Raw genomic sequence first — 27,266 nt, 5'->3', positions numbered from 1 at the left:
CCCTATCCTCAATCCCTGACACCTTAACTCAGCACTCAGACCCCAGGAACTCCTCTACAAGACATTTCCAGACCAAAGCCATGAAGGCAGAGCCCTTACACACCTGTCTGAGTCATCACTGCTGAGCACAGCAGGACACGTGGTGAGGGGACACACAGAAGTTTACTGAACAATGAGTGGAATTAAAATGGTATAGCAACAGGGGTAATGTTTTCAACCACTTGCTGTTGGCTACTATATTTGTAGTTGGCCTTTTTTATGAGCAGGAATAATAGGAAACGTGGGTGCTTTATTTCAGAGCTATTATTTCTCTCCAAATTGTTAGAGACTCAAGTCATTTACTTTTAGGAAAATTCAGTCTAATTTGGGAAGCCAGTGGAGAACTGTGACCAAGAACCTGGGCTTCAGGGTCAAGCAGGCGCCTCTAAGACCTCCCAGCTAAGTTCCCTGGGGCAACTACCTTACATTCTCAACTTTATTATCCAAATTTAACTGGAATTTATATTTTCTTCTTTGTATCTTCTTATACCTTTCTGAAATAAGCACATTTTTGGAATTGGGAACAGATTTACTACTTAATGGTAGTTCAGTGAGTTACATTCAATTTAGATTTTCGTTGAAGTAGTAGATCTTATTGAAAATATGAGAAAATATTTCTATAAATTTAGCATGATTTCAGCTATTATAATGAATAGTGATCATTTTATGAGTACTTTGCCAGGAATACTGGCCAAGTATTCTTTCCTATAGCACTTACAAGTAATAAGAATCTAAAATAGCATCCTAAAAAGAAAACATATTAAATCTTTAAACATTAAATACAACAGCCTATACATCATCAAACACTACATGTGCTAGTTAATTATCATTTTTTTGTGTTCTGCATATTAGTCACTAGCAGTTAAATTTCTCCTTTGACATTTTAATACATAAAAAACACGGGAAGGGGCTTCCCTGGTGGCGCAGCGATTAGGAGTCCACCTGCCAATGCAGGGTACATGGGTTCGAGCCCTGGTCCAGGAAGATCCCACATGCCACGGAGCAACTAAGTCCGTGCGCCACAACTACTGAGCCTGCACTCTAGAGCCCACGTGCACAACTACTGAACTCACGTGCCACAACTACTGAAGCCTGGGCGCCTAGAGCCCGTGCTCTGCAACAAGAGAAGCCACCGCAATGAGAAGCCCACGCACCACAACCAGGAGTAGCCCCCGCTCGCCACAACTAGAGGAAGCCCATGTGCAGCAACAAAGATCCAATGCAGCCAAAAACGAAATAAATTAAATAAATTAAAAAAAACAAAAAACAAAAAAACACAGGAAGCAGGAAAGTGTCAGATTCAGATTCCTTTCTCCTTTGTTGTAAAACCACCACGACTACTCCAGTCACAGTTGAAGCCAGAAGGTCACCAGCAGTTTGGTTCCGATGAGCCAGCAGGGATCGAGTACCGCAGTGAACACCATGTTACCAGCCCAGGCATGAGGGCTGGACCACACGCCCGGGGACGCCCTCACCCTGGAGAAGTAGATTTGCTTCCCAGCAGTGAGTATTTGAGAATATTCTTTTCTGTTGCAACAATGATTGATTCATAATGCTTAATCTGGGTTTTGATGGATGAGTTGAGTTTGTCTTTTGTACCAGAATGGAATGCAAAAGGTAGGTAAATTTTAAAGAAAAATGCTATTTTCAAAGAAGCGATGCAAACATTGAAAAGTATTGCTATCTGATCTAGTATGGAAATTCAGGTGTTTCCTGGGTTTGGAGGCTAGGAGGGAAGCTTTTAGGTCTTTATAAGTCCTCATGTTCAATATATCCACATTCGTCTTAGGGATTTCCTGATGCCCAGTTTGGGATACAAAATTCTATCAGTGCTCATTCCCACTTCAAAAGGAACACTATGAAATGTAGAACAATTCACCAGCCATTACACAAAACAGGCTGCGTGACCTGAGATGCAGCATGTGCTCAGAATACCAGCAACCAGAGACAACCAAACAAAATTTTTAAAATAAAAAGTTAAAGGGACTTCCCTGGCGGTTCAGTGGTTAGGACTCTGCGTTTCCACTGCAGGGGGCACAGGTTCGATCCCTGGTCAGGGAACTAAGATCCCACATGCCACGTGGTGAGACCAAAAAAAAAAAAGTTAAAATTGTTCTACTTTTAATTTTCCTGAAAGAATCAAATCAAAGTAGACAACATGGGGGGAAAAGGCAGACCTTCACTGAAATGCCTCTCACTTTTATTCTGAATGACGTGCGGGGAAGGGAAAGGGACCCTTCGGGGATTAGGATCTGCAACGGTTTACTCTGGCCCTGGGGACGTCCGCCAAAATCAGTCGGGCCGCAGATGCAGAGCGGGAACTGTAGGCGCCCTCCCTCCATCGTCTCTAAGGACAATCTGTTTAGCAGCTTTTATAAGCACAGCTAATTCTAGCCGTGCCACTTGTCAGTATCATCTCCAAGGACTCCCTGTCATTCTCTCTATCAAGCCACACTTAAACCCTCATGGATATGACACCTCCAAACCTCGGTGCCTGCAGACGCCTGCCAGGGAGGCTCTCTCCCACCTGCCCACCTGCCCAAACCCTCCTCAGCCACCAGAATCCAGTGTATGGACCCCATGAGGCCACACTGAGTCACCTCCCTAAGAGGCACTTATGTGTCTGCATGAAACTCATCTGATTCTCTTGTCATGGCACATCCCAAGCATTCCTCAAACCATCAAACTCTTCAACTCTTCCAAGGATTCTTTTGGGAGGCGACGGCCCATCTTGGATGCAGGGCTAAAAGTGGCACATGTAATTATTTAAAAACAAAGCAGCCTTTCCTCGTTTTGATATATTTTTAGTCTCAATCATAAATATAAAGTTTATAAATATCAAAAAAATTAATGTGTATATTTAGAAAAGAGAAACTTAGATTGCTAAATGGATGAAGAATGTTTGTTTTTGAAATATCATCCTTTGGCAATTTATTATTTTCCAAGGTGTTTTCATGTGCATTTGATCATTTGTTATTTATAACAATCATCTGATTTTCTGAAAGGGCAACTGCTCTCATTTTACAAGCTAAGTAACCACCTCCTGCAGATGTTCTGTGATTAGCTCTAGAGCACATAGGTAAGTGCAAAATGCTCTCAATCTGTAAATAGTTTTCTCTTAATATCTGATACTACTTTTGTCATTGAATAGATACCTGTAATTTACTGGAAAATGCCAGATCCTACATATTTCAGACAACATGTTTCATCTAGACATGGCTCAGTTGTTGAACAATGAATGATTTTTTTTAAGTTCAACTTAAATTGTAAATTTACATAATGAAATAATGATGATTAACACATATCATGTTTTTTTTTTTTTTTTTTTTGCGGTACGCAGGCCTCTCACTGTTGTGGCCTCTCCCGTTGCGGAGCACAGGCTCTGGATGCGCAGGCTCAGCGGCCATGGCTCACAGGCCCAGCCACTCCATGGCATGTGGGATCTTCCCGGACCGGGGCACGAACCCGTGTCCCCTGCATCGGCAGGTGGACTCTCAACCACTGCGCCACCAGGGAAGCCCCATATCATATATTTAACATACGCCCATGTGAACTAAGAACCTCACATCTATGAACACCTCACGGCCCAACAGAACCCTGTGCAGTAGGAACCGAAGCACGTGGCAGAAGAGGACCTGCCAAGGTCACTGAGCAGGAAGTGCAGACCTGGCTTCAGACTCAGGGGGTCTGGCTGCAGGACAAGGGTCATCCCACAATGATGCATTACAGCAGCAAGACCCGACCTCTCAACACCCAACAGCAGGACTGTGTTACACTAAACCAGACAATGGCATCTCCACGTGCTTACAGACTGTAATAAGGCCCCTGCTATCACTTGAATGGAAGCATTTCCTCACTTTTCTCTGGTTGAATGCATTCTGCCCAGCAGTCAATCGATCAATAGCATCAGGTTTTGATTTTCCAAAGATATTAATAATACACAACTTAAGAACCTTCAGAAACAGGTGCCTAGAACTCTAGGAAGCTCTGAATAAAGTCATTCGTGTTTGATCAGTATCTCAAAAAACAAGACACAGGGCCTCCCTGGTGGCGCAGTGGTTGAGAGTCCGCCTGCCGATGCAGGGGATACGGGTTCGTGCCCCGGTCTGGGAGGATCCCATATGCCGCGGAGCGGCTGGGCCCGTGAGCCATGGCCTCTGGGCCTGCGCGTCCGGAGCCTGTGCTCCGCAACGGGAGAGGCCACAACAGTGAGAGGCCCGCATACCGCAAAAAGAAAAAAAAAAAAACAAGACACAGTAAAACTGCTTTTCTTTATAAATCCTTTCATATTTTTTCTAAGACTTTACAAAAATGTTTTTTCTTACATACACTATTATTTGTAGCCCAAGAACCACACCAGCTCTCCTTCATAACACCCCACAAGAAGCGGGACAGGACACTTTCGATGTGGTTCATCTCTTCACTTAAAAGCGATAATGATCTTGGGAAATGAGAACTGTTTTCCTGGATGAGAGCAAATTTCAAACTACCTTTCTCCAAATAAAATGGAAATATTTGTCCACGTAGACTAATGAGCCCTTTGCTAATACTGTCTTAGATTATGTCAAAAACCAAAATATGCACTGTGGTTTTTGACTTCTTTAAATGGGCTTTTAACGGACCATTAAGTACTAACAGGCAACTCGCTACAGTTAATCAAACTACCTTTGTATACAGTTTAGTTTCTTTTTTTTGTATTAATGCTTTTTATTATTACTGACCATATTAGAGCCACTGACATGTCCAAAATCATATTAAAATAAAGACATATCAGGTTGCTCCTACATGAAGCTCAAACTTTAATATCATATAGTTTCTCTTTCTTTAAATCGTATTAAGATTGTTCCTACCTTCCTAATTATTAAATAATAGTGTTTAGAAACAAACAAAAAAAAACATTGTCATATTAAACCTACACACAGACTACAAAATTCATTTCATTTTCAGGAATGACTTTTTAAAAGTTATAAAATATGCATATTTGAATGTAATAAATATGGTACTTTTCATTTTAACAACAGACAACAGCTCACTTGTAATCAACAGTGTTAGGCATTTTTCCTGTTACGCTGTGCATGTCACCATAAAAAACAGAGACTTCACCGTCTTGTTACATGACTACTTACCAAGTTTTTCAAGCTACTACACACTAAACAGGGTAAACACCCTGATTCTAGCATCATAAGACATGATTTTCCCACTTTTTAAAAAACCCTCTGAGCACTACTTTCTATTCATCTGGTCGCTCAGGCTGTACGCTAAGTATGGATGCTAGGCCTACATCTCAGGGCTGTTGTTACAGACAACGCACAACAAAAGCAGCTTCACCCCATGCTTTTCTGCTCCTGGGTGCTGTTCTCTGAGTTACCCTCAGTTTGAGTCTTCAACGAAGCTGTTGTTTTGTCTCTTTGACTATTTTTTTAAAGATTGATGCTTTTACCTCTCAACTACGGACAAAGATCTGCATTCAAGAAAAACTGACTATTTTAACTTAAATCATGTTTTCCTCTATTCCTATTGCTTCAATAAGAGCAAAAGTTATTTCTGTACCATAAACCATTTCAGGGAAATCAGGGAATCAGGAACCAAGGGTCACGTTTCTTCAGCCAGATCACAGTATAGAGCAGAGACCTCATGCGATCCAAAATCCACTGAAAATCATTTCAAAATTGACACAACACAGTTGTTTCAACTTGCTTACGTAACGTCACTAGAAGTCCTGTAGTGTAGGAAGCTAGAAACCTTTTAACAAAGTCAAGTATTTTAGAAAATTGCAGTAATGTTTGCATTTTTTTTCAAGGCATATGGCAAAATACGAAACAAATAAAATGCAGTGTATTCGTCTACGTGAACTTAGGAACGACCTTACCATGTGTGGTCTGGCTACGGTCCCACCTGTGGTGAGAAGCATGCTGGGGTGTGGTCTCCCCCTGAGCAGCTCCAGACCCCACCACCTGGGCCTGGGACACCAGGTTTGCACCTGCGGCCAGTGCCAGACTGTGCTCGGAGGTGACGCAGAAAGTGGCAAAGCTGCTCCTATGGCTCTCAGTTCCCCGTAGGGAAACAGGTCTACCCTCCTCCTGTAACCACTTGAAACAAACAGCCACTAATGTGTGAGAATGAGGTACTTTTAATTTTACTCTTGGCTTAAAATGAATCGTTCACAGGTGCTTAAAATGAACTGTTTACAGGTGCGATTTCTTCCTGTGTTTTTGCCAAGGCAGATGTCATTCTGTGTCATATGAAGTCACAGGAGGTGCAGAGGAAAAGGAAGACCACCTGTCAGATTCCACGATGACCCTGGGTGAGAATACACAGCCCATTCATTGATAGCTTTTCTAACCATTAACAGTATGGTGGCATCAATTAACAGTATAATAATAGTAACAGTGAACCCCTACCTTTAGCCTCACCTGTCATCAATTTAATTAATCAATTTTAAAGGCATTTTATGGGAAAATGAGCAGTCATTGGGTATTTTCATAAAGGAGAAAAAAGTACCTAACTAAAATGTTCACTTTTCTATAGTTTTGCCATCATGTCTGCTATCTGTAAAATGGTACCAAAATCTAACCTCTTTTATGACTAATTTTTTCTGGACAGTACTTAAATCAAACTTTTTAATTTGCTGCTTCTTTTCTGATTTGAATTTGATTATTTTTATGTAACAAAATTATATTAAATAGCATTTGAAGTGACTATACATATATAGACATATAATATACAATTATAGATATATAATTTATTTAAAAGTTCTAATCATTTTTAAATCTTTTCTGCTGTACATGAATAACTTATTTAAGTATTTACTTTTAAAGTTGTTAAACTGCATTAATAACCTTTAAAAAATCATGTTCTAAGTAATAATGTAAAAGAAACTGTCCCCCAAATTTAGAAAACTTAAATATTTAGCAAGAAAATTTTTATTTAATTGTCATTTTTCACTAATATCAGCTGCTATTTAGTGTTAACCAAGAAACTGGAGGTCTAGGTTGAAACACAAACACTACTGCCAGAACTGTTTATTTAAATATAAAGAGGGACTTCCCTGGTGGTTAAGACGCTGAGCTTCCAATGCAGGGGGTGTGAGTTCAATCCCTGGTTGGGGAACTAAGATCACGCATATCATGCAGCGGGGCAAGAAAAATAAATAAGATAAAACAAAAAAATGAAAAATGAATGAGTGAATAAATAAATAAATAAAATAAAAACAGGAGAAAATAGGAATCTCCTTTCCACTGTGATCTGTCTCAGTAACAACCTGATGGCGGAGGTCATTCAGAAGACGTGACTGCCAGCTGATCGTGAGCTGGACCTGGGTAACTGGAGGTTCCTCACCCCCTCCCCTGTCCCCAGTCACTGGAACACAGGCTCTGCCCACAGTTCCCACCCCAGGAGCTGTTCCAAGGATGCAGCCTTGAGAGAGTAACACAGTGTTGAGACCACCTGGACTGAATACGTCGTGAGCCCAGACGAGGCTTCTGTATAAACTGTAAGACTCTGGCGGGTGGGTGTGGTGATCGACTCGTCCTGTGGCGCCCGAGTCAGTCCCCTTATCCATTACACCTGCTGCCTCCCACCCAGAGGGTCTGCCTCGGTCTGTGGTCTCTCCCAGCCCTCCGTACACGGGGGCCAGTTCCAGGTCTCACCCAGGGAACTTCTCAGGAGGTTTGTGAACCAACACAATTACAGACGAAACAGTCGTGGTTTGAATACAACTTAACTATCTTGTATTATAAACCCCAGACCCTGAAAGCATAAGAAAGTAAGCACTGAATTTCTGAATCTTTAAGATTTTTTCAAAAGAGCACTGAATACAAAATTCCATATCACGATGTTAATTAGCAGTCACCATAAAAGATGGTAAACTTTAAGATGACATTTCATCACGTGGGTTTGCTCATTTACTGCACTGTCACAAGACTGCAGGATTCAGATCTGTGAAGTTTTATTATAATGACAATCAACACCTTGATCCTACACTACTCTACTATAAAATGATATGGGAATATTCCAGCAATTGGAACACATGATTTGATTTCAAACTATGCTCTCAGAGGCCTCATTTCTGCTTCGGATTTTACAGGTGTAGATACCACCTCCACGGCAATTGGCTAAGGATGCCATCAAGATGAAAATTTAGAAACCGCTTAAGGAAATAGCCAAACCACTCAATAGCTAGTGGAGATAATTCCTGGTTTGGGTCTTGTATGTGTTGTTATTACTGTTTTTATATAGTTTAAAGAATAAAATATCCACAAATAGCAGTTGTTACTATCCTTCTTAAGCAACTTTAATCTATGTTATAGATTATAAATCTGTCTTCCTTCAGGAATTTAGTTTCTCCAGAGTTGAATGCGGAACACTATAGGATTACATGTAGGAAGAAGAAAGTTTATGTGAGAAGTTGTCATTTCAACTGCATTTAGGATAATTAAAAATTATATTTTTCTTAATTCACATGATTAAACTTCAGGCTACAAAATATATCTCAGAGCACTTGTGTCTTTTCGAGAGGTGTTTTCCAAATGGTTGTTCTTAACATTATATTTTTATTACAAAATCAGGTTAAGAAGTTTCCTTTCAACAGATGCTCTTCCAGAAAAAAAGAAAGCTATAAATTTCCCTCTGCTTCACTGTTACGTACAGTGAAGGAACCAATCCTCTGAGTTTTAAGGGCACTTTACGATGTTTCTTCTTTCTTAGGATTCTCATGTTTAGAGAATTTGAGCTTAAACAAAAAGAGTAAAGGAAAATCCTTTTTCTAGCTTTGAAACCTGGACTTGGGGCGGCTAACTTCTGTGGCAACGTCTGGCAAAAATCCAGCAGCCTAGGGTTGACATTTTCCTAGTCGTTATAGACCAGGAGGTGCAAGAACGTTTCCAAGGACATGGAAACCCTTACTAATGTTTTTTGTTTGTTTGTTGGTTTTTTGTTGTTTTTTTTTTTTGCGGTACACGGGCCTCTCACTGTTGTGGCCTCTCCCGTGGCGGAGCACAGGCTCCGGACGCGCAGGCTCAGCGGCCATGACTCACGGGCCCAGCCGCTCCATGGCATGTGGGATCTTCCCGGACCAAGGCACGAACCCGTGTCCCCTGCATCGGCAGGCGGACTCTCAACCACTGCGCCACCAGGGACGCCCTGTTTTGTTTTTAAATGTAGTTCAAACTTGATGGCAAAAAGCAACAGCGTTCTTATAAACGAGGGATCAAATGCAGAAGTCAGATATTTAAGAAAGACCGTCTAAGGAATTGGGAAGGAAGCCAAGTTCCATGATGTCACGCGCACTAAAACCCTGGGAAAAAATACAATAAAATGCTGTAGCATCAACTACTGGGCCCTGAGCTCTGCCTTAACCGTGACTTCGCACACCCGAGCGGAAGGGCCGCGGGCCCGCCCACGCGCCCCGTGTCCCCCCGTTTCATGACCCCCTTCTGCGGCCTGAGGAGCGGCGGCACTGCCCCACCGCCAACACCGGCCTCGCCAGGTGCGTCAGGGCAGGTGCAGCAAGAGGGAGGCTGCATCCGACCGTGGCGAGCGGGGAGGGGTTAGGACACACCGGCACAAAAAATGAGACCTGTTAGGGCAGAGATGAGAAGCCGGGCAAAGGCCCCCTGTGCAGGTGTGCAGGTGAGAACCGCCCAGAGAGAAGGAGGGAGGCTGGCCCGGCCGGGGCGTGGGTGCCTGAGACAGAAAACAGGGAAGAGAGCAGGTGATGAAGGGCCGCGGGTGTCAGTGGGGCTGACACTTGAGCAGCAGCTCCCGGTGAGACCCGTCTGTCCCCAGGAGGGTCCCAGCTGTCCACGGTGACCTCATGCTGAGATGCTACCTGAAGGGACTTCCCACCACCAGAACCTGCCTACAGCCCCGAGGCTTCAGACACCTGGTTCCAGCAGCAGGAAGCAGTGTCCCTGTGGCTGGTACCGTCTCTCCCCGAGGCTGAGCTCCACTGAAATCACGAGTGGGCCGGGCTCACCCGGCCTGAAGAGGAATTTCTGTCACCCACCTGCTGCAGAACCTCAGACCAGCCTCGGAAGCACCCTCTGTCTCTCTCCTGAGCTATTTCTCTCGCTCACTTCAGAGCCCATCTGATGAACAATCCTCCTCCAAGTATGTTTTACGATTGCAAACAGCGAACCTCAACCCTAACAGGTTTAGGAATCACACAGTATCCCTCTAAGATGACCCCACACCTATACAAGCTGTACTTTGGGAGAAATTAATGTATTGATAAAGCATTAGATGCTGTAGGCACAGAAGAGCCTAGAAACACGGAAGCCATCCATCCACAAGACTAGCCCAGGTTGAAAGGGGGGAGCCCAGCCAAGGATGAGAGAAGACCTTGAGGGACCTTGCAGGTGAGCTGGTGGGGACAGTGCGGGAGAACAGGGGCCCACACACTTCAGTAAATATTGCCCTGAAACTCTGAGAGCCTTAGGAAAATCTCTGCACAGCTGGAAGCTGAAGACTGTCCTAAGCTCTGCAGAAATGGCTATACTGATATTGTGACATCAATACTGCTAAACCCCTGTAAAAATTAAACTGTACAAGTGTCATCATACCATCAAGGAGAAAGTTCTTTAAATTTATAGTTTAATTCAAATTTAAAAAAGTTAAACCCAAGAACTACAATTTAAAAAAGGTTTTTATTCAACCACAAATACAAATCAGAAACACTGCAGTCTAACCCAACAATGAAAAAGTGAAAATTAGTTATTCAAGTTCAACAATTAAGAACAAATGGGTTTTAATTACACATAAGACCACCTATACCTAGAACTACCTACTACTTACAAGGATTATTGCTCACAAAGAACTTATTTTTGGAGTCCAAGGTGACAGCTATGGAATAAGGAAACTTGAGAGCCATTCAGGGCACACACACAGGCAGACCAATTAGAAGTCAGCGAATAGCTTTCAGCTCAGAAAAAGATTATGTGAACAGGCACATACATGTCCCAGAGCCCCACGGTCGTCGGCTTCGCCCTAGATGACATTTGGTGCTTTACTCTTCTTCTGATCTGGGTAGCAGGTGAGGGAGCTACACCCAAGACCAGCATGAGCAGGGGACCAGCAGAAGTGCCTTTGTCACCTGTGACTGTGGTGACCCAGCCTCCCAAACCACAAGTCAGACCAGCAGCACGTGTAAATAAAGAGGCCCTCAGTCAAAGAATAAACACAAGGCTTTCGGCAGCAAAGGCCAGCTGGCTTTCGGCTACTCAGCAAACAAAGCAGTTCTGAAACTGGATTTGCAGGTCCCACAGCCTGACCTATAACCTGTGGCGGTTCTCAGTGATATTCAAAACTGGATGCACGGCAAACGTTCAAAATGCATCCCCCCCCCAATACTTCCTATTCGCGAGATGTCTTCTCCTATCTTGACTATTAATTTGCTATCCGAATTAAACATGTCATTCCCCACTGGCAATTTTCCCGTGTTTTAAATTCTTTTACTTAGGCAAATATGTGAAATAAAAAAATAAGTGAAAGCATTCAATTCTGAAACAAACGATTTTCAGCGACAACACCAGCAAGCCAAGGAGGCATGTGTCATCAACAAGAAATTCTGAGGATAACGTGATCAACGTGATGATCTACCTAAAACCATGACTTTCCCTGGGGGTGACTTTCAAACGTCACAGCTTCCAAACCAGCAGCGCCTCAGTCACCAGCATGGAGTGCACCCTTGATTCACATAGTTTCAGGAAGTCCAACAGTCCTTTAAAACAATAAAGTGTTTAACATCTGAACTCCAAGAAATTATGTTTCATGTCAAAGAAACATTTTGGGGCTTCCCTGGTGGCGCAGTGGTTGAGAATCTGCCTGCTAATGCAAGGGACACGGGTTCGAGCCCCGGTCTGGGAAGATCCCACATGCTGCGGAGCAACTGGGCCCGTGAGCCACAACTACTGAGCATGCGCGTCTGGAGCCTGTGCTCCGCAACAAGAGAGGCCACGACAGTGAGAGGCCCGCGCACCGCGATGAAGAGTGGCCCCCGCTTGCCACAACTAGAGAAAGCCCTCGCACAGAAACGAGGACCCAACACAGCCAAAAATTTTAAAAAAGAATAAAAAAAAAAAAAAAGAAACATTTTGCAGGTCATACGAAGGTAGTGCTTGTTGATACAATGTTCCAGAAAAGCTGTGCCTCAGGGAATGTTCATTGAGGTGAATGTGACTGCCCGGGGACTTGGGGAAGAAGAGCAGATGTCACCAGGCCGGTCCTACTGGACGACTGTAACTTCACCCTACACTGTACGCTACAGACGGCCTAGAAATATCCCCATATTCTAAAACGGCTCTTCAGCAGATGCTAATACTATGCGTCCAGGCAACTAGCAAGCCCATATTTCAGACGTTTGAGACGATCCTGCCTAGAAAGCCCCACGTAATATTTTGAAAGTCATGGAGTAAGCTGGTGATAGAAGAGTCAAAATGAGCTGTGATTAAGGGACCATCAAATTACTATTTTAGGAGCTAGAGCTAGTAAGCATTTTACCAGATTCAGGAAGCTAATGGCCTGCAATGTTTTATCTATTTGGGGACACAATTAGATTAAGTTTGCATTTCTGGCCCTCCTCCTTCTTTTATTCCTGCTAAATAATGGGCTTTTCCTTATGCTAAGAGTAAAAAACCCACAGAATTATCTGGAACATGCAACACATACCAAAATAACTATAAAATACAGAAATTATTAAATCTCAAGTCACTCCATATTTTCCTCAGTGTGGCAGCTAATTAACTTGGCTCTTTTGTTACAAAACTCTAAAGGCAGAGAATTCGTGTTCAATGAAATAGTTCATACTGAATAACGTCAACGAAATTCTAGATGGAGAAGTCTCCAAACAGAAGTAGACAACAAAAGTATTTTAAAAGCAAGACATGCTCTAACCTATCTGAAATACGACGCAATTTCATTTTTTTAAAAATCAACGGTGTTCCATCAATCTTTGATAATCAACATGGGAAATACAGAAAAATAAGTGATCTACCACAGATAGAACTTGGCAGGCTGGGTCAGCACCCGTTCAACAGTGATCACACAGGCGTAGGTGTTGACTGTATACGATAAAAATTTCTGGATTTCTAGTCTAAAATTGTAAGACATGATTCCTTTTCCACTTTCTTGACTTTGAAAATAAATCCACAACTGTAGCAGGTGGAATGCAGGCACAGTGGTGAAGACTGGTTCCCAAAGATGCTGTAGGTGTCCTCAGAAGCCCAGTCCCAGCCACGTAAGGACACATTAGTGTTCCTTTTCACAGCACTCCTGCCCACCGAAGATATATTCAGAACTGCACTGTGATATCGAAAGAATTCCTTACTAAGTAAAAATGCTGGTACTATGCATGCTCACATGTACTATGCCTGTCCGGATAAACGCTGTTCTACTGGAAGTCTTCTATTGTAGCTTCAAGATGAAACGGTCAAGCTATAGTAATATCACTGTAACTCTGTATAAGAGACACTCCCTCCATAATCGTAATAAAAATGCCAAGTCTTTATCAATTTATTGGTCTAACAGACAAGAACCAAAAAGATGGTAATTGTGACCATTTAAAAGGACCCAACATAACATTTCAAATGGAAAAAAAAAAACTAATTTGAGTTGCTTGTAATTACTCATTGAAAGTGGTCAACTGTTAATAAGAAACGGACAAATAAATAAACATGATCTTTAGAGCTAGTAGTCTCACTAATCTTTTCATTTACTTATTTATTTTTGCAGTACGCGGGCCTCTCACTGCTGTGGCCTCTCCCGTTGCGGAGCACAGGCTCTGGACGCGCAGGCCCAGCGGCCATGGCTCACGGGCCCAGCCGCTCCGCGGCACGTGGGATCTTCCTGGACTGGGGCACGAACCGGCGTCCCCTGCATCGGCAAGCAGACTCTCAACCACTGCGCCACCAGGGAAGCCCAGTCTCACTAATCTTAAGCATGTTAATTAAGCTTGTTGAAAATAAGTCTGCCCCATTTGTAAAACAAATATCAATAATGTCTACTTCTTAGGTTGGTAAAAAAAATAATAAAAATGGGCAAAGGACTTGAATAGACATTTCTCCAGGTGGCACACAAATAGCCAACGGGTACACGAAAAGATGCTCAACATCTCTAATCATGGGGGAAATGCAAATCAAAACTACAGTGAGATATCACCTCATAGCTGTTGGGATGGCCATCATCAAAAACCAGAAACAGGTGTTGGTAAGGATGTGGAGAAACTGGAACCCTTGTGCACTGTTGGTGGGAAAGTAAATTGGTGCAGTCACTATGGAGAACAGTATGGAGGTTCCTAAAAAATTTTTTAATAGAACTACCATATGAGCCAGCAATCCCAATTCTGAGTATATATCCAAAGAATTGAAAGCAGGATCCTGAAGATATATTTGCACACCTATGTTCAAGGCAGTCTATTTCTACAGCCAAGAGGTGAAAGTGATCCTAGTGTCCATCCATGGATGAATGGATAAACAAATGTGTGTGGTGTATACACACCGTGGAATATCATTCAGCTTTAAAAAGGAAGGACATCCTGCCATCTGCAACAACATGGATAAACTCTGAGGGCATTGTGCTCAATAAAACAGCCAATCACAAGACGACAAATCCTCTATGATTCTACTTACAGGACACGCCTAAAGTCGTCAAATTAATATAAGCAGAAAGTAGACGGGCGATGGCCAAAGGTTGCGGGAGGGGAACAGGGGTGGTTTACCAGGTGCACTTTCAGTTTTGCAACATGAAAATGCTCTACAGATGGTTGTACAACAACGTGGATACACTTAAGCCACTATACTATACACTGAAAAATGGAAAATATGGTAAATGCTATATTATGTGTTTTTTACTACAATTAAAAATATTTTTTAAAGATTCTACTAAATGTAATAATATACTTAATATGTCTGGCACCTACCAGACACCGAAAAATAGTAATTATAGGCCAAGAAGCATCATACCGCAGTGCGAGATCCAAAATGTCGGGACTGGGGAAGCCCTGACTGGTCCTTGGGAGCCCTGTGACCCAGGAGGAAAAAAGGTCGAGGTCAAGGCAAACAGCTCACTGGAAATAATAAAAATCCCTTCCGTGGGCACAGGGAGTACTTCCAAGAAATACTGAGATGGTTGAAACAAGCCCAGTAGTGACCTGTATCCTCCTCCCTGTACCCGCCTGGCCACCTTCCTCCCAGCATCCCTCCCACCCCTGTGATAAGCTGACATCCCGGCTGCCCTTGGAGAAGGGAAGGGAGCCATGTCCCTCACTCCTGGCCTGTGGGACAGTCCCACCTGGCCACCTGCAGTCCTTTCCAGCACAAGCTGTGTGTCCCCCACTCTCTCAAGTCCCTCCTGCTGGACAGAAAGTGGCCACTGATGGAGACCCGAGAGGATGACTGAATCCCAGGCCTGGACCACCCGCTTCCTGAGGGCCGGTTACACGGTGGGGAGGTGAAATCCCATCTGTACCCGGGCACTCAGATTCAGTCCCCTTAGGCAGGAACCCAACACATCGCTACCTGAAATACCAGCAATTGTAAGTGAGGCAGAAGTGACGGAAACGAATACATCTGGATGCGCCGTGAGCTGTCTGGACTCAGACGCACATCTATGAATTGAAGTGCAGTAGTCAAATAAGACAGGGGGGACACTGGGTTTGATATTACCTAGTGGGCAGCAAAAGATCTCTAAAGGCTTTAGAGCAACAATGTTCTGTGGTCAAAGAGAAACTGCAGAAGAAGTAGATGGACTGGCAGAGGGGATGCAGGGATGCACAGGATCACAGTCCACGGTCAAGTGGACATGGTCACAGTGACCCAGCACGTCCACCTGGGCACACTGTGGACTGATGGGCGAAGGCAGTTTAGGATTTGACACCTGACATTTTATAACAATTAAATATTCATTCAAATTACAAAACTGGGTGGGGGGTGGCCAGAAAGGGAAATGTTCCCTAGAAAGCACACAGATCTGAAAGGCTTTCCTTGCGACTGGGCAGGTGGCAGGTGAATCTCACATAGGGCTCCTTCGTGGTCAGTGTTATCTAATCCTTACTCCCAGCTGGTCACTGTGCGGATGCCCATGAACTGCAGGGGTGTGGGGTGGAGAGAGCACAGTCTACTGTGGTATAGAGTTCACAGCCCAACAGGGCAGGGAAATCTGTAAGCTCACAGAAGTAGAAAGAGCTGAAAAGATTAAAGGGTGTTCATAGATGGAACGACGCATGTAGATGCTCCAGGAGCGCATGGGACTTGGATGGTGAATGTAGAAGATTCACAGATTGCTTAAAAAGTAAATACAGAGAGTAAAATAAAAGAATTCTGGCCCAGATCATGAAAACTAAAGTTGTATAAGAACAGAAAATGTTACTCTGAGTCAGAGGCCTGAGATCTAAAAGCAGTCTTACATGGAAACAACCTAAATGTCCATCAACAGATAAATGGATAAAGAAGATGTGGTGCATATATACAATGGAATATTACTGAGCCATAAAAAAGAATGAAATAATGCCATTTGCAGCAACATGGATGGACCTGGAGATGATCACAGTAAGTGAAGTAATTCAGAGAAAGACAAATATCATATGATATCACTTATGTGTGGAATCCAGAATATGACACAAATGAACTTATCTACAAAGCAGAAATAGACTCACAGACATAGAAAACAGACTTACGGTTGCCAAGGGGGAGAGGGTGGGGGAGGGGCAGAGTGGGAGTTTGGGATTAGCAGATGTGAGCTATTACATATATTCAAAAGGATGGATAAACAACAAGGTCCTACTGTACAGCACAGAGAGCTATACCCAATATCCTGTGATAAACCATAATATAAAAGAATATGAAAAAAAAGAATGTATATGTATGTATAACTGAATCACTTTGCTGTACAGCATAAATTAACATTGTAAATCAACTCTACTACAAGCAAAAAATAAAATAAAACCAGTCTTATCGTAAGAGCAGGAAAATAGATGCTTTATAGCAGTGCTTGCTGTTCCTTTTGTATATCTAGCTAAAAGTTTATAAAAGTATATCTAGCATATAACCCCCAACAAGCTGACTTCCCGTAAGAACCAGGAAAGCACACAGGGAACACACACATAACAGTAAATGAGATCATGTTCTCAATTCATGAGATGTGGAAAACTTAACCAGAAAAAAAAACACTGATCCATGTCTTAACGTTTTAGGGGGACTGTCTGCTTTCTAATTAACATATAAAAATAATATCTATAATACAATATACCAACACTTTGGTTTTCTAATTATTTAATGTTACCTATTTGAAGAGGCACACACACAGGTAAACCATATATACAACACATATACGTTTATGCACAGACCTATATGTACACACATAGACACATACAGAACACGTATTCACACACACATATAGGGTAACTTATTTCTCAGTCCTCTTAGCTACATTTTCCTAATAATTCACTAGAAGTTATGAGAGCTGGAGAGTTAAAGTGTTACCCACGCCCCTAACTTCTATCTGTCAGAACGAAGCTAAGGCGAATCGACTAAATTTTGTACTCAGTTCAGGCCTCCTCATGGGGTCTGACAATGCGGGGTCAGCTCCACCCAGGAGCCCATCTGCACAAACGGCAGATCCCTGGGCATCGTCTGACCTGCTTCCTCACATGATGCTGACTTAACTAAACCTACCCTACATCCTGACACCGTGGTGAGTATGGGGGGGGATAGTGATAAGAAACAGGGATGTGGACACTGTATAAAATCAGTGCTTAAACAGGGCCAGGGCTTAACCAGGGCCATGGCTTAACCAGGACCCTGATGACCAGAAGAGGTCAGGATGCTGCATGGGGATGGCCCCTTGCTGCTGAGGCCACTCACTGGCCCATGGCCTTTAAAGCCTGTTGCTTCCTTTAGGAGGTCAACCGCCTGTCTCTCTAGTAACCCCCCTCATTTCAACAATATGAACAACAGTCCAAGATAAAAAAGCACCTCATGCTATAGTCTTCACCAGCTCTGATCTACAAATACAGACACTGTCTACAAAGGCTGCTACGGATTTGGATTTTTAAACACACTGTGGCCCACTGTCATCAAAAGATTAAAAGACACAGAGAAAAACAATCGTGAAAATGCAAGGAATTAACTGTGAAGAATTCCCAAGAAGACTCCATGTTCTCAACTGTGATAAAACATAATAGTGTCACATTTTAAAATGTGGCTTCATAGTGAGAAGCACTAAAAATATACTTGAAAAAAAATCAGAATTGGATATGCACTATTGAGAAAGCATGCCTGAACAGAGAGAATAATGGTCTAATGTGTTAAATTTCCCCAAATTGTTATTAATTGTTTAATTTTATTTTTGGTGCATATTGTTGAAAAGCAAAGTAATACAAGTCTTGCCTACTATTAAAGTACCACAAAAGGGGTCATTTCACAAGACATATGAATATGAGATCATCACACCATACACCTTAAATATATACAATTGTATTTGTCAATTATATCTCAATAAAAAAAGAGCCTCAGTTTTGAGGGGACACCGGGTAGTCAGGACACACAGCCAGGGCCCTTTGTAAACCTAAGAAACTCACTGAGAGGGGTCTTTTAAAGATTTCCATTGACTGAACTGTAATGCCTTTTATTTTTATTTTTTTAACATCTTTATTGGAGTATAATTGCTTTACAATGGTGTGTTAGTTTCTGCTTTACAACAAAGTGAATCAGCTATACATATACATATATCCCCATATCTCCTCCCTCTTGCGTCTTCCTCCCATCCTCCCTATCCCACCCCTCTAGGTGGTCACAAAGCACCGAGCTGATCTCCCTGTGCTATGCGGCTGCTTCCCACTAGCTATCTATTTTACATTTGGTAGTGTATATATGTCCATGCCACTCTCTCACTTTGTCCCAGCTTACCCTTCCCCCTCCCCGTGTCCTCAAGTCCATTCTCTATGTCTGTGTATTTATTCCTGTCCTGCCCCTAGGTTCGTCAGAACCTTTTTAATTTCTTTTTAGATTCCATATATATGTGTTAGCATACAAGGTGAAGTAAGTCAGAAAGGGAGAAACAAATACCGTATGTAATGCCTTTTAAATCAAGAGTCCTTTCCTTGGAGTGGGCACAGAAACCATCCTATTTACTTTCTAACAGCTGTGTCCCAGTTAACAGATGCCGGGGTTGGGGGGGGCATTGGGGGGCGCTTTATTCCTCGGCAGCCACTAAGGACGCGGAAACATCCCTCCCCACCAGCCTTCTCTCTCAAATAATCTGTACGCTCGAACCCCAACTCAAATGAAAAGGGAAAGAAAAAGAAAAAAGTTCATAAGAGTTTGGGATCAGCAGATGTAAACTATTATAGAGAGAATACATGAACAACAAGGTCCTCCTGTAGAGCACAGGGAACTACTGATATACTCAATATTCTGTGGTAAACAATGGAAAAGAATAAGACCATATATACATACACACACACATACACACACGTATAACTGAATCAATTTGCTGCACACCAGAAATTAGCACAACATTGTAAATCAGCTATACTTCAGTAAAATTTAAAAAAAAGAAGTCCGTAAGTGTTTACTTACTATCCAGTATATCCAAATCAGGCATTTTTAAAAGACTAACTTATAATTTGAGTGCCTCTTAGACATCTCGACCTATATTTTACATTTTCACATTTCACATTTCCCTTAATTTACGTTAAGGTTGCATTTTTAAAGTTAAATTGTAAAACTTTACTACCTACTGCTTCCAATACATCTAAAGAGTATTAAAAATTACTCAAGGAACAAATGTAACTGAAGTTGATTTCAGGTTTTGCAACACAAATGGTAACTGCTTCTTAAAACTGTTCAAAACGAGCCCCTGGTTTTTAATCTGTTTTTTGAGGTGATGGAGTTGTGGTTATGATTTTTTTTGACTCTTTTTTTTTTTTTTTTGGCTCTGTTGGGTCTTCCTTGCTGCGCGCAGGCTTTCTCTAGTTGTGGTTCGTGGGCTCTAGAGCGCAGGCTCAGTAGTTGTGGTGCACGGGCTTAGTTGCTACGCGGCATGTGGGATCTTCCCGGACCAGGGCTCAAACCTGTGTCCCCTGAATTGGCAGGCGGATTCTTAACCACTGCGCCAGGGAAGCCCCTTAAGACTCTACTTCTGTAGAGCAGTTTTAGGTTCACAGAAAAACTGAGAGGAAGGTACTGAGATTTCTCATATACGCACTGCCCACACGTGCATGAATTTCCCTTGTCACCCTCCCCACCAGATGCGACATTTGTTACAATGTTACAACTGATCCCACTACAGGACACATCATACTCACCCAAAGTCCATGGTTTACCTTAGGGCTCACCCTTGGGCTTGGACAAATGTACAGTGACATGTCTCTACCATCTTACTATCATACAGACTATTTTCACTGCCCAAAAAATCCTCTGTGGTGCATGTATCTTTCAAATTATAGCTTTCTCCAGATATATCCCCAGGAGTGGGATCGCTGGATTATATGGTAACTCTACTTTTAGTTTTTTAAGGAACCTCCATACTGTACATATCTGAAGAAAACGAAAACACTAATTCCAAAAAGATACACACACCCAAATGTTCACAGCAGCATTATTTACAATAGCCAAGACATGGAAGCAACCTAAATGTCAATGGACAGAGGACTGGATAAAGAATATGTGGTACATATATGTAAACGGAATATTACTCAGCCATAAAAAAGAAGGAAATAATGCCAATTGCAGCAACATGGATGGACCTAGAGATTATCATATTGAGTGAACTAAGTCAGAGAAAGACAAGTATCATACGATATCACATATATGTGGAATCTAAAAAAATGATACAAATGAACTTATTTACAAAACATAAACAGACTCACTCACAGACATAGAAAACAAACTATGGTTACCGAAGGGGAAAGGTTGGTGGAAGGGATAAATTAGGAGTTTGGGATTAAAATATACATACCACTATATATAAAATAGATAATCAACAAGGACCTACTGTATAGCACAGTGAACTATACTCAATATCTTGTGTGTGTGTGTATAGATATATATATATACACACACATACATACATATATCTTGTGTATATATATATATATATATAACTGAATCACTTTATTGTAGACCTGAAACTAACACAACATTGTAAATTGACTATATTGCTGAAAAAAAATTTTTTTAAAGTATCTTTGATTAAAAAAATGATTTCTCTGTGATCCACCTATTCATCCCTACCTCTTCCCCCTACCCACCACTCCCAGGTATTTTTATTGAAAAAGAAATGTAACCCAGAAGCACTGGAATTTCAATTTAAGGACAGAATTCTGATTTGATTATATGAGTTATTTAAAATTAGCACGACCAACACTGCCACTTTTGCTAGACTTTTATTGTACTGCGGCCAACATACAGTATCCCTTCCATCATTCCTAATTAGTATATGTCCTCCAGTGAAATCAATAATATAAAAGGTTGACGGTGGTATTATATCATTTACTGCCGATTAATTTATTGGTTTCCAAATTCCATACTCATTTATTACATGATAAAGAGTATAGTTTAATTGACTTATAAGTCATAAATGTTTGAAATATATAATATATAAACCATGTGATTCACGGTTTCCTTATAATGATACTGATATCCAATTCTCCTAATAGACTGGTGTGTACATTCATGTTTGCAAAAACGGGGTGAGGGGGGGTCTCTACCCTGTACCTGGTGAAGGTCGTAGTATTCCCACAACTCCCCCACTGAGGAGTCTTGGGCTCTGGATTTTATCACCACTCAACAGAACTAAAAAAGTAGAAATGCCACGCAACCAGTGTATCTATCTACTTAACATAGCCTGAGGTTGAGAGCTTTCTGTCTGCTTTACTTCAACATCTCATCATTATACCCTGAATAGGCTGGCTCAATCTACCACACTTATTTTAAAATGTGTTGACCTCTTTCTATCTGCAAATTAAACTTTTTCCTAAAACATGGAGACTAGAATCTATACAGGAATTTTATACCAATAACCAAATATAATATATCCTTTTAATTTTCAAAAGGATAAAAGTTCTGTGTCTATACGTCATTTTGTACACTTTAAAAGGGCAATAAAAGTTTATTCAAAGAGCGTTGCTAGTACAGGGTATAGAGTGGTCAAAATTACTTGAAGCTTCTCCTATGTGAATACTTACTCACTGTAAGCGTGCCTGTGGTTTTCTTATTTCTCTGTGATTTATCCTGAGGAAACTGGGAAGATGACTCACGCTTCACCACTGAGTCATCAACGATGCTGCTTCTTCTGTTCACCTGCTCTCACATATTTCCTAACCATGGTCCTTATTTCTAAAGCTTTACCATATAAAACAATTTATATTATATAAAACCTACTTAAAGACTACATTTATTTTTAAAATTATTCAATTAAAATAGAATGATTAATTGTATTTTCAAATATTATTCAAAATAGTTTTCCAATATCATTCGAAAGAAAATATATTTCCAGCTTTCATTAAGGAGTTACTTCTAAAGTAATGGTAACTGTGTAAAATAGCCACAAGAAGGTCATTTCAGCATCAATTATGCTAAGAAATCTCAAAGCTTTTTTCTAAATGAAATTAATTATATTTTAATAGGAGAAAAGCACTAAACAGATAGTGCTTCAGTCAAACTGTTTCCAAAAGAAGAGGTTCAGATTTCCTTGTTTCTTTGCCTTTATACAAACTGAGTATGCAACGCCATTATTTAAGATATCAGAGCTGAGGCAGAACATTTGAAGGTAGATCCGTGCAGTACAGACTTGTTTCAAGCAATGCCTCCTAACCATGTGTTCCCAGTTTAAAATGAACCAACCAATAAACAACATTGTGAAAAAGAAAGAAATTATCAGCCTAACAATTCCCCAAAACATAAAGAAAATATGTAAATTGCCAGTGGGGTGGGCGGTCTAAATAAGGGTACAGCGTGCATTCAGCATTGAGACCTCACACTGTCAGCACACCTTTTATCATGTTAACAATAAGCTACAGGTGGTTCAAGGGGGAACAATCACTTATCTCCTGCTTGCCCTCCAGAAGCCATCCACAAAATTTAACTGTCTTACTAAAACGGTAAGCCTAAAACCTTGCAGAAGTTTTTCAAATAAATCCCTATTACATTTGCATGTATATTTGCATGTACTTCAAACATGTTTGCTAAAAAAAAAAAACCTCAGTAAATCCTTTACTTAAATTTAAAATATAATTTTGATGGATTTTGCCCCTGAGAACACATAAAAATAACTGCAAACATGGTAGCAATACAATAGTCTACTTGGTCTCCGTAGAAGCTGGCTGCAGGAATCCTGGAATATTTAATCCTTCCAGGCCACTCAGCTTTCTCAGTCGTTTAAATCAAGCACATTTACAAACTGTCCGAGTACACACTGGTTTGCTCTTAATAATTCAATAAAGTAATTTGAATAAAGTCAGAGAATACTAAGGTATTCAAGCTTTAAAATATGTTTTAGAGAAGGAAGCATAAAATCCATTTTCTAAAGATTTTTAAAGTAGCCATTCAGCAACGAAATGTCATAATAGGAAGCATTATTCAGACAGTTACAAATGTTCAACCCAAATGAAGGCAGGATGGACAGAAATTTTCCCCTAGGTTTAGAAATATCTCATTCGCCTGCTGACCTTTTGGATCGTATTCGACATCAGCATCAACTTGAATAAAACAGGAGGGTAAGGGGTTCGCCGGTAAAAGAAATTGTACTCAGCAGTAAAATGCTGCTTAGGCTTCACTCACAGGCATGTAAGACAGAGCCCTGTTAAATGCGACCATCATCGTTTTCCACCACCTATACGCAGGCCTATTATCAATGAGATGCCACGTCGAATTTTAAAGTAAAAATGAGCGTTTCTTGCAGAATCTGGCTGCCAGAATCGGCTCCACGTGGGGTGTTGCGAGCGGCTGGGGGTAAAGGGCCCAGGATGAAATTAGCCCGAGCTTCCACTCACTTTCCCAATTTCCCAAATGAGCACGGAGTGTGATCTGCCCGAGGGAGCAGATCCGCCTCTGCGCACGAGGCGCTGCGGGCGGGTCCAGAGGGTCCTCAGGTGTGCGGAGCGCGGCTGGCGTCTGCCAACCCGACCACAGAGGCTTAAGGGGGTGGGGGGAGGGGCAGCCCCACCGAGACCACCGCGCCCAGCCCCGCGGCTCCGTTGCGTCCGCGTGCGGTGGACACTGACCAGCGGATGGACACTGACCAGCAGGTGCGCAGCGACCCGCGGTCGGGTCTCAGGTACAGGCTGCGTCTCGATAGCCCTCATCGTCCCGGACGAAGCTCCCGAGTAGGATGCGGGACGTGGGGGGTGGAGGGGTCGGGGGGGGTCCCCAGTTTAACCCTGTCACTGCCGCCCCAGCGGCCCACCCTCGCCGCGCATCGTGATCGAGTGCAGGTCCTCGCCGGGTGTGGAGGCTGACGCTCACCGGGGCCCCAGACACCCTCAGTCCCCGGGAGCGGGCGGGAGCCGACGAGCCCACACCTTCCCGCTCCCGCCCCCCAGGCCACCGGCTGCGCCGCCAGCCGCGAGATCGAGGCCACCTCAGCGTAGCGCCTCGCCAGCCCCCTGGCCGTGCCCGCCAGCGCCAGGCCCCGTGCAAAGTTGGGCAGGTGGCACTTTGCGAACCTTTGGGGGCGGGGAGAGGACCGTGGGGACCTGGGGGCACCAGGACCCCGGGTAGGCGACCCCCCAGCACGGTGCGGCCTCCAAGGCGCCCACTTCCTCCCCGCGCCCCAACCCGACCCCCACCCCGCCCCGGGCAGCGCGCTCGCGCGCGGGAAGGCGCCGACTTACGTCTCGGAATCGGTTCCACTGTCCGGCCTCCCGGTCGTACTGGGACACCGTGCTGAGCCATTGTTTGTCGTCCAGAAAATTGCCGCCGGCCGGCCGGCCCGCGGCCGCCGCCAGAGCCTGCGCGCACCAGGCGGCCGCGCACACGCACAGCACGGCCGGCGCCCGGAGCATCTGTGGACGGAGAAAGCGGGGCCGGATCACACGAGGGCCCGGACCGCGCGTCTCGGCCGGGAGCTGGGTGGGGCGGGAGGAGGTCCGGCGCCGCCGGACACACTGGACACGCTCCCGGAGCCGCTCCCGGTTCCCGTGGCCGCCGCCGGCCCCGCGCGCCCGTGCCCACCCGCGGCCGCCGCTCGGCTCTGCGCGCTCCTCCGTCCTTCCCTCCCCCATCCACGCTCCCCTTCCCCGCCCCCTTCCCCGGGACCCCTCCCCGACCCCTCTCCCGTCCCGCCTCCTCCGGGCCCACCTTCCTCCCCGGATCCGAGCTGCGGGCGCTCCGGATGCGACTCGGCTGGAAGCGGAGGACGCGGCGCCCGCGCGGACCCGCATCCGCCTCCCGCCCCCTCCGCACCGGCTCCGGCGCGGCCGCCGACCGGCCTCGCTCCCGGGGGCGCGGGGCTCGGGGCGCGCTCGGCACCGGGGCGCAAGCTGCACCGGGGCTCGCGGTCTCCCAGCCGCTGCCCTGCGGCTCCGCGCTGCGCGGTCGGAGAGAGACGCGAGCTGAGGACGACTCGGTGCGTCACCGTCCGGCTCCTCCGACTGCCCGCCCCGGGGGAAGCCGCCCGCGGGGCCTCGGGGATGCGCCGGAGTCCAGAAAATTTTAGCTACGTGTGCGTGAACTTCATGTTAAAGGGCGGAAGTTCTTTTCCTTTCCCTTCTTTTTTTAAGGAGAGAATCTTAACTACGTGGGGCGCGTGCGCCCGCCCCCATCCCTCACGTGCTGTACCTTATTCCCCCTTCAACAAAACGCCTTGGCTGCTGTAGTTTACGCTCTAGGACTTGAACCGAAAACTTAAAAGCCCAGTCTGTGTCTCCCTACTGCACCCTGGAAGAGAGCTTTGAAACTCATTTTGCCTTCCACATTTGCATTTATGACAAAATACTCGGCTCCCTCTGGCTTCTCCACATATTCTAAATAAACTGGAAGGCAATCAGTCATTGGCCCCCTGTGAGCAGAATCTGACGAAGACAGACTCTCCCACAGACTTAGATGATGTAGGTGAAGTGAACATTATATGCATATCAGGAGATCCACAGAGGCTAAAACACTGCGATCACGTTCTGTATCTCTGTGTGAATCATTAGAGATTATTTCAGCCAGAAGTCCATCTCCCAAAGCGGTGACCTTTGAAAATGTCCTGGAGCTTCTGAAACTTGAGGAGCTATTTGAATAACAGCTGTACCTTCTCACGTTCTCCGTTTCAATCTCATGTAACATTTGTGCAACATGTTTCAAACTATATTAAAATAGGAGTCAGACATGATTAATTAACACTGCTATTTTTTAAATACAGGATTTAAAAATGAATGTATAGTATGTAAAAATGAAAGAAAAAATCTGCTATTTTTTAACTCAGAAAAAAAAATTTTCCCACCATTTCCCCCTTTTCCACTCGAATGATAGCAAGGGGAGAAAAAAACAGAATCTACAATTGTAATTCATAGATGCACCGATTGATGTCAACACGTTTCAGATAACTTCGAGAACACTGATGTGTACTAATTCTCCAAAGATGTGTGTTTGGGCCTCTACAGCTGGCCGTTAGTTTAAAATGTTCTAATTCCTGCGTACCACATCATTAGATCATCCTTAGGACAGCCCACTGCTATGGCCTCTTCCAGATGCTCTGTCGTTCAGCTGCTGCACCCTAGCCTCACTGCTCTCCTTCAAAATTGGAAGTACTTTACTCTCAATTCAATGAGAATATTTTAATACGTTTAAAAAACCTCATTCTTTTTAATTTAAATCTGATAGAAAAAGCACAGAAAGTGTGCTTTAGATGAAACTTGATGCACAGCAGAAGTAATTAGTAAATTAAAAATGACCTTCCAGGGAATTCCCTGGTGGTCCAGTGGTTAGGACTCCACTTCCACTACACAGGCCCTGGGTTCGAGCCCTGGTCGGGGATTCCCACAAGCCACACCACGTGGCCAAAAACAAACAAAAACAAAACTTCCAACCTCTAAGAAAGATGTGTGTGTTATTTGCTACAGAATATTTGATTATTTGATGAGGGATAGTGCTACAAACTCTCCCCCTTCAGAATCCATAGTGGTCTGGATTTTAGCATGGTGGTCGCCATCTGAAGCTAACATGACCACCTTCCAATAGATAGCTACAGTTATAGGTATATTCTCCATTTACCCAAAATGCATGTATTTCACTGCTGGACCTCAGATG

At 43.5% G+C, this 27,266-nt stretch overlaps 1 protein-coding gene across 3 annotated transcripts in view; it reads right to left on the bottom strand.

Annotated features, from left to right (window-relative positions):
• Nucleotides 1-25,036, bottom strand: part of SPOCK3 (SPARC (osteonectin), cwcv and kazal like domains proteoglycan 3) — a gene marked incomplete at both ends in the record, with an annotated part of 386,995 nt that extends 361,959 nt beyond the window's left edge. For all 3 annotated transcript variants that reach the window (XM_081237230.1, XM_081237231.1, XM_081237232.1), the window contains one exon: nucleotides 24,866-25,036. In XM_081237230.1, the coding sequence (XP_081093356.1) occupies nucleotides 24,866-25,036 (171 nt within the window). The remainder of the gene's footprint in view (nucleotides 1-24,865) is intronic.
• Between the last annotated feature and the right edge of the window lie 2,230 nt (nucleotides 25,037-27,266).

Source organism: Mesoplodon bidens (assembly GCF_964165515.1).
Source record: "Mesoplodon bidens genome assembly, chromosome: 6".
Lineage (NCBI taxonomy): Eukaryota > Metazoa > Chordata > Mammalia > Artiodactyla > Ziphiidae > Mesoplodon > Mesoplodon bidens.
This window is presented reverse-complemented; position numbering and strand designations above follow the sequence as displayed.